This window comes from Heteronotia binoei, chromosome 21 (genome assembly GCF_032191835.1).
Source record: "Heteronotia binoei isolate CCM8104 ecotype False Entrance Well chromosome 21, APGP_CSIRO_Hbin_v1, whole genome shotgun sequence".
NCBI classification, from domain to species: Eukaryota; Metazoa; Chordata; class Lepidosauria; order Squamata; family Gekkonidae; genus Heteronotia; species Heteronotia binoei.
Window position 1 is genome coordinate 57,918,939 of NC_083243.1, and position 13,073 is coordinate 57,932,011.

Consider the following 13,073-nt stretch of genomic DNA (forward strand, 5'->3'; position numbering starts at 1 on the left):
ATCTAGTTCAATCCCCTGCACTATAAAGGAAACTCACAGATACTTCCCCCTAAATTCACAGGATCTTCATTGCTGTCACATGGCCATTTAGCCTCTGTTTAAAAACCTCCAAGGAAGGAGAGCCCACCACCTCCTGAGGAAGCCTGTTCCACTGAGGAACCACTCTAATGGTCAGGAAGTTCTTCCTAATGTTGAGCCGGAAACTCTTTTGATTTAATTTCAACCCATTGGTTCTGGTCCTACCTTCTGAGGCAACAGAAAACAATTCCACACCATCCTCTGTATGACAGCCCTTCACGTATTTGAACATGGTGATCATATCACCTCTCAGCCTCCTCCTCTCCGGGCTAAACATGCCCAGTTCCTCAACCAGTTCTTCCCTGTTGGTGAGAATCAAGTCCAAGATAGCAGATCCCCTTGTTTCCTTCTCCACTTTCTAGAAAATGAAGTTGTCAGCAAGACAAGCAGGAATCTATTTGACCTTTCATTTTTAGCAGAGTTGTAGTTCCAACAGATGTCAGAGTAATTGAAATCTCCCCTGACCTCTGTGTCCCTTCTCTTTGAGAACTTTGCAGTCTGTTATAGGAGTATCTCATCTAAGTGTTCTGCCTGGCTTGATGGTCTATAGCAGATCCCCCCACCATAATATCACTGTTATTTCTTACTCCTTTTATTTTTACCCATAGGTTCTCAACTAAACTGCCATGCTCAGATTCACCTATTTCCTCATAAGTATAATACCTTCTTCACATATAATTCTACACCTCCATTCTTCCTTATTTGTCTGTCCCTTTTAAATCAGTTGTACCCCTCAATCCTAATATTCCAATTGTAAGTGTCATCCCACCAAATTTCAGTAATGCCTATCAGGTCATAGTCCCCTTCTTGGATTAGGAATTCCAGTTTTCATCTCTATACTTAGCTGTGAGTTAATGTTACCTAGAATATGTACCACTTCCTGCAGAACTTCAGTGTTCTTATCTCCAGTCATTGCCATTATACTAGGCTTTGAATTATTGTCTCAGTCTCCCATACAATTTAAAGTCCTCCTTATTAGTAAGGCTCTTACCAACATATTTTTTCCAACCCTTATGAGGTACAAAGTATCTCCCGGTAGAAAAGCTTTATCTCAAAAGTGTAAGCCATGATCCAAAAATCCTGAGCCTACTTCGGTGGGGAGGGGTATAAATCCAATAAAATAAATAAATAAATCCAAACCTTTCCTGATGACACCGTCTACATAGCCAGTCATTTATTTGCAATATTCTTCTTTCCCATCCTAAGCCACAGCCTTCGACAGACAAGAACATAACCTGCATTCCCAGCCTCCTTCACCTTCTGACCCAGAGCTACGTAGTCTCTTTTAATATATTCCAGCCTTCCAGGCTGGAGCCTAGAAGGAGCAGAGTCTGTGAGAATGGATTGAGGTAGCATAAAGCATGTTATGAATTAAAGAGTCAGTAGAGGAATAGCCAGAGAGATAACTTGTTGATATGAAAAGAAGACTTGGGTTTGTTTGCTTTTCACATGTGCCTTTCAAGAAAAACAGAGGGGCATCTTAAATTTGCACTCAAGTTAAAGTTTTATATAGTAATTTAAATATTTTGTGTACAAAATTAGGGGCAGTTGTCTACATTCAGGATTGTCTTGCTTTAGGTTAAATATGCTCTCTAGGGTCAGATGCAATGCTCCCTCTAGCCTGTGGAGTCTTGTGAGCAAAAATTCTACTTCGTGAGCTGCTGGCATTAAAGTTGTGAGCTACTGCATAAATTAGTTGGCTCAGGGGCCATTTTTCCAGGGCTAAGACAAAAATGTGTGAGCTGGAGGTTAAAAAACTGAGCTAACTCACACTAACGTAGAGAGATCTAACTCACAGTAATCAGATGGAAGCTGACTTTAGACCACTGTCTTTGATTGTAGTCACAGTCACAGAACCTTTATTGGCTGTCTTTTTATCTTCAAAAAAGCTCATGGTACCTTCCTGCTACAAGCCAAGGTGGTCCTAGTACAGTATACTACCTAAAAACAAAACAGTATGAAGTAGGAGTAAAAAAAGCAGCAGTAAAAGATGAGGGAAGGAAACAGTGCAGGTAAACAGGATGGATTTTACCTGCTACCTAGGTTTTCAAATATGGTACCAATTGACTGTCCTGTGAATGGTAGTGCCAGTCATGGTACCCACAGAAAAGCTTGTCTCTACTGCATATCAAGTAGATGCCCACTTAGCTCATATGGAAACGGTGGGATTACTAAGCATACCTGTACAGGATTTCAACATGGACCGAGTACTCAGTTATCACACCAATTCCTTAGCTATTTTGTCTGTCAGATCATCATCTAGAAGTCCTATATCTCAATCAGATGGTGCCTAGAAGAATTAAATACATGAGTGTTCACAGTTCCAAATTTTGGAGGGGGGCTGCTTTGAATATTAGAGGCATTCTATCACTTCTTTGCCTGAATCCCCCTCAAATCACAAAAAGCTCATTGGGTGGTGTTCTGCTACTATTCTTTTACCTTGAATAGTTGATCTCTGGTCCTCAGCAAAACTCTCAAGACTTTTGGTCAACAAACTGTAAAGTTCATACTAAAAGCTCTTCATTGTTGGGGAATACATAGCTTCAGTAGATTTCATGAAACTTTATGTTAGCATCATATTCCAATCAGTGCATGAGATTTTTTTACCCAGTTTGCAGGATATGGTAGCTAAAATCAACTGGGGGGGAGGGCATTCTGAAGGGGTTGGGAGAAAAAAACTTATTTTACTGGCACTGAAAAGGCCTCATCTATGGTGCTTACCTACCTAGGTTCTTTAATGTGCAGGCACACAGAGAAGGCCTGTGATAATGGCCTCAGTTCTGGACATATAGTATATTCTTAAAAAGGTGATCCTCTTTCCTGTGTTCCGTTCAGTAGATAGAGAAACTGGTTATTCTGTTTAGTTCAAGTTAATTGGAAAACTGAGGCATTTTAACAACAAAAGCGGCATCAATAGAATTGACTCACATCTGAGTATTTTAAATGGTTTTCAGACATCCAAATAGATAGTTCTTGTTTTCCACAGAAAGATGACCTAGTATGTACAACACTTTTAAAAAGCATGATGGTGCATTCTGTGTTGTAGGTGAACCTTACAAACCATTGTGGTTTTATGGGAGGATTACAAAAAAATAAAAGTACTGGCTTAACCACTCCATATTTTGCTACCTCTACTGTGGAAGTAATGTTTCATGTTTCGACCAGAATGCCTTCTGATTCAGATGACTCCTTGACAAAAAAGGTAAGTGCTTTGAAATAACTGTCCTTTAGGGTGGTAATAAATCCAGGGGGTAAAGAAATAATTCTGTTAAACGTTTGAGAATTTATTAAACCTTTGGACTGATTATACCTTTGAGGTGATCTTGCCTTAGCTCTATGCCACAGAAAAATCTTTTCATTTCACTGCATTTCTTGGGACTTCTAAGAGGAAGAACATCTATAGTAAGTAGCCTGATAGTAAAATATAAAGAAGAATAATGCCAAGCAGAAGCTCTGTTATGAAGATTCTAAATGTTTTTTCCAAGTCTGCTTAAATAGATACTGTAGTGATTTCACTGAATCTGTTTGCTTGCTTTCCACTCATCTTTTTGGTACCCTGTGTATTAGGGTTGCCAGGTCTGAATTCGAAATACCTGGAGATTTTGGGGGTGAAGCCTGGGACAGTGGGGTTTGAGGAGGAGTGAAACTTAAATGGGGTGTAATTCCATAGAGTCTGCCTTCCAAAGCAGCCATTTTCTCCGGGTGAACTGTCATTTGCCCACCTGATGGTCAGCAACCCTACATTTATGTATACACAAGCACGTAATGCATCTGTTCCTCCACACAGGGATTCCTAATTGACTTCTTTACTACACTTACATACTCAGCAATGTACATCCTTTTCCTATTGGCAAGGGGGAAAGGAGCAAGAATGCTGTTTAACAGCTTCTGTGCGATCCCACATGGGACTGCATGTTTGCAGGCCAGCTGTGGAGAAGACCTTCCAGACTTTTAAAGAATATTCTAAACATTAGGAGTGTTTCCTCTCCTTTCTATCTACAGAGGTCCCTTTCCCACCCAAAGGATGACGTGACAGAGAGTAGTCTTCTCTCTCTCAGTTTGCTTCTTGCTGCTGTGCTTCATTGGTTTATCCAAGAGTTGATGCAAGTAAAGGTTTTCTACAAAAATCAATTGACAGAGCTGGTAGAATGGCCGTCTTTTAAAAAGTGAGGACTTTGAGTCCAAAATAGCCCAGAATTATAATCACAAATCATGAATGGGAGAGGGCCATGTATTCCGTTTTAATAACTACTCGCTAATGAATCATTCTTGCCATTTCAAACAGATCCGCTTTAGTAACTGGCTGCTAACAGAATATATTTACCTATTCACACAATCCCACTTGTGTCCCGTTAGCAGGGCATGGCTGAGACGTTATTAATGAAAAGCAATTTCTTCCGCTATCAAACCCTGCCTTGCTCTTCTGAATCGCTATGCTGAGCTGTGTGAAATGGCCATCTATAGCGTCTGTGTGTGGGCCTGCAGGATCTTTCCTTCTCACTCCTTTAAAGACATCTGCTGATTGGCTGAGGCATTCCTCCTCCTCCCTCTCTTCACTGTCAGCCGCCTGGGATTGTGCCTTCACAAACCGCTGTTAACTCTTTCAGTGCTGGGTCTTTTTTGCTGGGTGATTTAGTTTTTTAAAGACTTCTCAGATCAGTGGGGGGGGGGAGGAATGGGAGGCTTTTTGGAGGGGTTATGCTTTAAAAACCAGGCTCTCTGTGTCTGTGCATCAGGTATGGCCTGAGCCCCATTGTTTTTTTGAGCAAGAAAGCCCCAGCTGCCAGGAGCAGTGTAGGAGGAAATGTGATGAGGGAAGTACAAGCCCCCCCCCTTTCTAAAACTCTGTATCCAGGATCCTTTTAAATAAAACAGTCAGCACCCAGGCTTTTAGGAGTTCTTTCTCCACAGTTTGAAAGGAGGGGTGGCTTGAGAAACGCAGGAATGGGTTTTCAGCGCTCTTGTTTTTCAAACAGGGAGCTGAGAAGGTAAAAACGTTTTTTGCTTGGTTTCTGGGGCTTGTGAGAAACACATCTCTGTCTTTTCCAAAGTGGGGAGGGGCTTCTGAGGCAGACAGCACAACAAGCCTTTAAGTTTCTCCCGTTTATTTGCTGTTCTCGCCAAGGTTTGCAAAAGCACATGTTTGCACAAGGCAGTATTTAAAAATAAATAACAAATACCCCTTTGGCTTCCTTCCCCCCCATGCTTCCTCCCCTTGCCCCAGCTCAAAAAACCTTTATAAATGTGGCTCTATCTCCAATGGGGCATGTCTATGAAGCCGCTATGGCACCGCGCTGCTATATTGATTGAGCGCATTAGCGATCTCAAAGGGGGGAAGAGGGTAATCATGCAGCACAAGTGGTCATGTCTGAAAGGGCAATAGCACTTCAGAGACAGCTTGTTTGCAGAAGTAGAATTGCTGTGTGAAACTCCCAGTCCTTGTATTACTTTACTGGATGACGGAACAAGAACAAATCCCATCCGGTTTAGAATCTTAATGTGAAAAGGACCTATCTCTTGCCTGTCTTGTCACAACCTTACCCCAAAGGTCCAAGAAGGCCAACCAACTGCAACTAGATCAGTGTTGGAACTGCTGCTAAAAAAAGCTAAGAGAAAGGCTATCCATTGGTCCCAAAAGTGAAATTAGTGGGTCACTTAGTAACCAGCTGAGAATATATATTTTTTTTATTTTATCAGATCTATATCCCACCCTCCCCTAGCGGGCTCATATACCAAGTAAATACTGATGAGGTATTTTTCAGGGGGTTTTTTCGGCTCAGTTTATACTGAACACACACCCCTAGATGTGATCTGTTTAGTGAACACACTGATACAGACTTCGACGGCATCAGGAAGAACAAGTTAACTTCCAGATCTTTGGGTACAGCACCCAATCCAGCGCCATCATATAAACCAGGAGTGTCAAACATGCGCCTCGAGGGCTGAATCAGGCCCCCGGAGGGCTCCTCTCAGGCCCCCGAGCAACTGGCTGTCATCTGCTTCCTTTTCTCTCTCTCTTGCTTCCTTCTGCATCTCAGCTTGCTTTGCCAGGCTTGCTCAATTGCACAGGAGCTACAGAGCAAAACCTCTGTTTTCTCCATTGGTTGAGGCTGCTCTGCCTCCTGGTCCCCTAGAGGGAGGGAAAGAGCCAGAGCTTTCTTTGCCCAGTTCCATGGATCCCATGGGAGAAATACAAAGAAAGCACCTTTAAGACCAATGAGTGCTAATAGTTTAAGCATGTTTTATTTAAAGTTTTTTAAAAAAAAAAATCTAGTGGTGTTTGTTTGTGTCCTTTTAAACGTTTATATCTCTGCTACCTAATCTTAAATAGGTACACACATGGCCCAGCCTGACATGGCCCAGCTCGACAAGGTCTCATTTAGGTCAGATCTGGCCCTCATAACAAATGAGTTCGACATCTATGATATAAACAAAGGTATTTTCCAAGGCATACACAGAGGTGTCATCAGTCAAGGCCTTATTGTTTTTTGCACTATAGTCATTAAGCTCCCATGCCCCGACAACAGAGTTATAAACCTTCCTATAGCCAGCAATCCCAAGGTAGAAGGCAAAGAGGAAATACCTTTTCCACTCACCCAGGGACCATCACTCCATGGGTGCACCAGTATTCTGACTATGATTAGAAGAATTCTTTTTTGAACAGTTATCAAAGTTCTAGGGAAAGTAGTGCCAAATTACCAACAATTTGTGGGTGTTGTCAATAATAAAGGTTACTTCAGTCCTTGCTGCCATCTCAGCCTTCCAAGTTTCTCACCATCAATACCTCCGGATGTGGCAGGAGCAGCCATCTGCCTCCTGGAGTGATTTAAAGACCCCACTGACCAGCAGGGTCTTTATATTGCACATGGAAGCTAGGGACTGTTCCTGCCACACCTCCCACGCAATTTGAATAGCAGGGAAGGAGGTGGCAGCCCTAAGGCCTCCCCTCCTTGCCTCTGTCATGACTTGTGAGCCATCCCTGCCCCCCCCCACCATTCAGATCACACAGGAGGTGCAGCAAGAACAGCCCCCAGTCTCCATGTGTGATTTAAACACCCTTCCAGACAGCTGGTTGGCGGGGTCCTGCTGCATCTCTGGAGCTATTTGAATTGTGGAGGAGGCTGCCAAGCTTTGGTCCACTCCCTCCTTCCCCCCTGCAATTTAAATCACTGACCAGCTGGTCAGTGGGGGTCTTTAAATCACATGTGGATGCTGGGGACTGCTCCTGCTGTACCTCCCTTGTGATTTGAATCATGGAGGGCGGGGCATCCTTCGAGCCATGGTGGGAAGGGAAGGTCAGTGGGGCATAGTGGGGATTTTTTAGATGGGGTGCTTTTTAAAAATTCAAGTGCCCCCTGGATTTTTAAAAAGCCCCCCTACCTAAAAATTTCTGTCTCTTCCCTTATAGTAAAAGAGGCCATCACAATGTTACCTCAGGGTGCTGGCTAGGGGTACGCAAACCAAAAATATACCTGGAGAACACCTTGTCAATATTTTCTGGGTATATTTCATCTTCCCAATGTACCCAAGATTTTTTGGGAGAATCAGAAAAAAAATTCCAGATATATTCAGGAATTATTTACAAAATTGGGCTGCCCAGCAGAGCTCCCAGCAGAGTCGGCAGGGAGAACTCTCTACTGAGTCCATTCCAAGGGCCTCCAGTAAACCATTCAGTCTGTTATAGCAGTGGGCATTGAGTAGACAAAGGGCAGAGGCTCAGTCAGACCAAGGTTATAACATTCATTTACAGCTGAGCAGACCTTTGCCATTCACAGATTCATGATTGCAATCACATTAATATGTGGTCTCCAACCTGTTTTTACACAGTGCCATTTTTGTAGTCATTACATCACTAAATTTTGCAAGGAATTTGGTTTTCAGCTGCTGGGAAGCAGCGTACCCCTCCTTCCCAGTATTTGTGGATTTTACCATTTACAGTGATATCAAGAACAAATACCCCACAAACTGTGAGTTTTGTACTATACTTTGAATTCCATAGCAATGCATGATGTCCATTGTAGATGCAAAGCAGGTAAACCATATTTATTGGCATAGGTAAATACTCTACCTACCAGTCAACATAATGTATGTGCAGCCGCAGACATACCAGTTTCCAAACTGCGCCTTTCAACCCTTAAACCCTCACCAGTATCTGAACACTGATTTCCTATAGAGTATCCAGTGAGTGTACTCTTCACACAATATTCATTTAATTTTTATTTTCCAAACATCTAAAATGTAACATGAAATATTTAACTGTATTGGTTTTTGATAATTATATATACTTGTAGCCAATATGTCATCTGTAATAGCTTTCTTACAGCCACCTCAGGAATAAACTGTGTCACCATTGGTATTTTTTTTTCTTTTTAAAATTTAATACATTTCATATTAGAGATAATAAGTTAAGGCCTGGAACATTTGCCCAATTACAGATGAACAATTGGCTATCATTAGATGGTCCCCCCTCTATTCTGTAAATATATCTTCAGATGTGCTAATCCATTGAACAGACGTTAATGAGCGCTGGTTGAAGTGTAATATTGGAGGAAGTGGGGCCGGTTGACCTCAACATGGAGTTTAATACTTGTAATTAAATTAGATTGCCGACAGTTAGTACAGAGAAATAGCTATGCCTCTGGCAAGCTTCAATTATTGATGACTTTTTGGTCTATGTTCAACCTGTGGATGATTCTTTGTATTATTATTTAAGACTTTGGCTCCAATCCCAAAAACACTTTCCTGGGAATTAGCCCTATTGGAATAAAATGGGACATATCTAAGGAGACATACTTAGGATTGCTCCCTTGGTACTATAAAATTTCTCACGAATGACTTAAAAACTGTAAAACATCTAAATATTTCAAACTGAGCAACCTAGGAATCCTTTCATAAAGTACACTTGGCTGTAATCAAAAGACTAAGAATATAGTACAAGGCTGCATGCGTTCCATTCCTTGAGTGGTTGTCAAAAGCTTTATGAGTAGGCTATCATAAGTGGCACTGGATTTGTTGATCTTTTCTTCATATAGTAAACTTTTATATAGGCTCTTTTGGACATATTACAGCTCATCTCTACACAATAATTGGAATCTGCTTAAAGATCACATTTTCTGCATCAGCTTTTTGTTAACTACAAAAACTTGAATCACAGTTAAATGGCTTGGTGTGCTTAAATGTCATTGAAATAAACAGAACTTAAGCCATTAACATTGCAGTCCTAAGAACACTTTTCTGGAAGTAAGCCCCATTGAATAACATGGAAGTTACTTCTGAGGAGACTTGCTTTGGATTATTTGGGATTGTACTGTAATTTCCAATCTGTACATTTAACTCTGAATGTGGCCCAAAGTGCCAATCAAATAATCTTCACAATGGCTTTTTTGGCCCTGCCCCTGCCTGGTGAAATGAACTCTCCTTGGAGATCAGGGCCCTGCGTGATCTATTACAGTTTCACAGGACCTGCAAAACAGAGCTCTTCCACAGGGCCTTTAGTTGAGGAGGCAACGGCTGTCTTCCTTTGACGTTCCCCCTCCTGCTTCCTCAGTCTGGGGATTGGATTAGCTACTGTGGCAGTCTCAACCTGGGAGCATGATGTCTATGCCATGTACTGAAATGGTGTTATGTGTATTTTAAATCTTTTAATTGTTTTAAATTGTTGTAACCCGCAGCACACTGAGCCTTTTGGGAGGGCAGGATAGAAATCAAAATAAATAAATAAATATTCATATGGTAGATTTTTCTACAAACTAGGGTGGGCCTCATGTTTGCAGAAACATCTGAGGAGGGGGTTAAAAATCCAGATTGCTGAAGTGATGTGTGCACTTGCACAAATATTGCATGCTAAAAAAAAATACTTCAATGTTCCCTCTAAGCTCCACAGTGTGGTTGTAAACCAAATTGCCCTCAATGAGAGGTAGGGGAAATAAAGTGGTGGGCAACTATGGCTCAGTAGGATACAGAACCTATGAATACAGGAGATGACCTCCAGAACTTCCCTCCAAATAACGAGGAGAATATTTGGTAAAATTAAATGGTTTTTATTTAAAAAATCAGTCAAGCATACAAGAAAATAAATTCATTCAACACTCATACAAACCTAAGAAAAATAGAGATGAAATTGATAGGGGAAAGGGGAAACACAGACAAGGTGATACTTTACCTATCGTAGTCTTCAGTTGAAGTTCCAATACCGACAAAAAAGGGAAAGGGGAGCAAGACACAGCCAGTGTATCCTACTATTGAGGGACCTGAAACTGATCAGGTTTTGAGGGTGGATCTTTACAGCAGGGTAGGGATACTGTCAAATGCACACCTGAGCCGTGGGTCAGATCTTTTAAGGAGTACTATGTACCCTCGGGGTGAGGCCAGATGACCCGTGACACGGGTCAGGTGGGCTATGATGCTGGGACATGTGGTATGTGACCTCAGAAAAGGGGAGGCTCCATGGTGACATTTGGAAAGGAACAGGGATTAATGGGCTTAGCATAACTGAACAAACTTATTTGCTGTGACAATATAGGACCAAATTGTTATCAAAAGTGACACCCAACCTACACAATGGTGTTGGTCTCTGGGTCTGATTTGGTCTTTGACTCATCTTGGCTGTCACTGTCTTTTGTAAGATGTTCCACTTAGAATGGCTGGCAGGATGCACATGGAGATAAGCTTGATTGCTTTATGGAATGTCCAGGTTGCACATTGAGTACGTGGACCTCCCGCTTCGCTCTCATGGCATCCCAAAGATTTGCTGATGCTGTTAGCCCTTGTAATGGCTTCCATCAGGAGGGCTGAAAACCACATAGCTGGACAAGTCATGGCGTCCACGCGATCTCTTGTTCTGCAGAGCTGGGGACTTGCACATGTTAGCAGGCTGGGAATCCTTACTGGGTCAGTGCCTGTCTGTGGGAACATTGCCTTGAGGACTGAGGCCCAAACAATTCACATAGGCCTGGCAGGAAGATGGCAGCTTGGCCTATGCCCAAGTGTAGATGTGTGTGAGAACTGGAAGTCCAGGCATCCTGGCAGCTAGACCAGAAAACACAATGTCCATATAGAATGGAGAGGGGGCTTTGGCTCACATGGTGAGCAGAAATTCTAGTGAAAAATCTAGTAGCATTAAAGTTGTGAGTGAGTCTACATTTGACTATTTGACTATTGTGTAAATAGTTTTTTAGGAGATTACTTCCATAACCTTGTAAAAATTTGAATAAATTATTTTAAAACTATATTTTAAGAATAATTTCAGCATTATAAGAGAAAACAGAATAAAGTCAGATTTCACCCACCCCTTTTCACTGTATTGGTAGACGTGTCCTCTGGATAACAAGGTCTACCCTCCTTTCTGCTATGTTGGTAGACCTGGCCTCAGGCCGTTGTTCTGTGCTGAGCCTTAGAAAACATGCCAGTACTTGCAGGGGTGGGGAGCACTCCATTTTGTGTTTCTTTTTAAAGTGAAATATGACAACAGGCATTACAGGTCAAGTATAATAGAGGAGGAACAATCACTGTCAGAACCCTGCCTAACCTAACAAACAGGAAGTTGCTTTAATGTTAGCAACCTGTCTAAACTACTCTATTCTATTCCATTTATATTCCACTTTTCCCTGTGACTCAAGGCAGTTTACAAATCATACTGAAAAGCGTAATGGGGTGTGCCAAAAATTTTTTTCCCAGCTCCATTGTAGCCTATGGGGGGACTATTGTAGTCAGTGTGCCCAATAGGATATAATGGAGAATTGATCTGGGGCTCTGGGGGAGCTGTTTGGTTAGGGTTTTTTTTAAGGTAGAGGCACCAACTTTGCAGCATAGCTGCTGATGCTTCTCCTCAAAAACCTCCCCAAGTTTCAAAAAGATTGGACAAGGGAGTTCAATTCTATGGCCTCAGAAGGAGGTGCCCCATCCTCTGTTGTTTCTAGTGGAGGGGAAAATGCCTTGTAGGCTGAAGCAGATATCCCTGGGCTGCCTGTTTTGTGAGCCAGCACCCCCTTGCACAGCTTAGAGGGATCTATGCATATGTTGCATCTTAGCCAGTATTTGGGTGCTGTCACCTTTTGAGGATTCCCCCTCCCCCTGAGATCCTATTGTGTCTTCTGCTTGTTAGCACTAAAAGTAATTCTAGAATGTGGCCTGTAGTATCCTACCAAACAAGTTAGTCCTATATTTTAAATAAAAGTATAGATTTATTATTGTTCTACATAATTTTGACCATACATTTAGTGTCATTCTGTTTTCTAGGTATGTGCTGACTTTCATGTTCAGGATCCAGTTTCTTTTAGAATATGAACTTGTAAACTTTCACGTTTAAATAAAAATGTATATTGGCTCTTTCCTTCTGTGGCGTCCTTCCTCTATTCCCCTTAATATGGGAGGCTTTGTTTTAAATCCGTATATAAAGAGCGTCTCCTGTTTGTTTTTCTGTTCTCTCTGGTGTTGTGCCTGCTAAACATAGGAGATGATTGTTGTGCACATGCCAGCATGTAGACAGGCAGCACAGTGAACTTCAAAAGATGGAGGCAAATGTTACACTTGCTTCTCTCCTAAAACACCAGGCAGCATTTGCCCTGCCATCTTGATGCTTGTGCATTTCAAGCAATAATATAAAAGAGAGATTTAGGGCCAAAGTAAATGAGGTGCAAAAGATCCATGATGATGATAAGATCTCCTGACATCCATATATTACTTAAAAGTAGCCATTGGGTTGAGTGTTGATAGTCCTAGTTGGCAAAAAAAAAGACACTTGTTTTACTTAATTAAGCTAAGGGCTGAACTAAACATAATGGAAGGATACTCTTTTATTTTCACTCATCTGCCAGTTCATTTACTGTGCTGCACTCCATTTCATTTTGCATTTTTCTCCCTACCCAGCTCACTTGCAGCACAGGAGCTTGGATGGGAGAAAAAGCAGTGGGGCACAGAGAAATAACCAAATAAGGCACAGAATGAGATTGAGAGAATGAGAGAAATAAGGCACAGAATGAGATTTCCCCTTTCCC

The 13,073-nt window shown here is 41.8% G+C and overlaps 1 protein-coding gene across 16 annotated transcripts in view; it reads left to right on the forward strand.

Moving 5' to 3' along the window:
• RALGAPA1 (Ral GTPase activating protein catalytic subunit alpha 1) overlaps positions 1–13,073 on the forward strand; it is a 177,027-nt gene that overhangs the window by 122,494 nt on the left and 41,460 nt on the right. For all 16 annotated transcript variants that reach the window (XM_060262571.1, XM_060262572.1, XM_060262573.1 and 13 more), the window contains one exon: positions 3,125–3,280. In XM_060262571.1, coding sequence (XP_060118554.1) covers positions 3,125–3,280 — 156 coding nt within the window. The remainder of the gene's footprint in view (positions 1–3,124; positions 3,281–13,073) is intronic.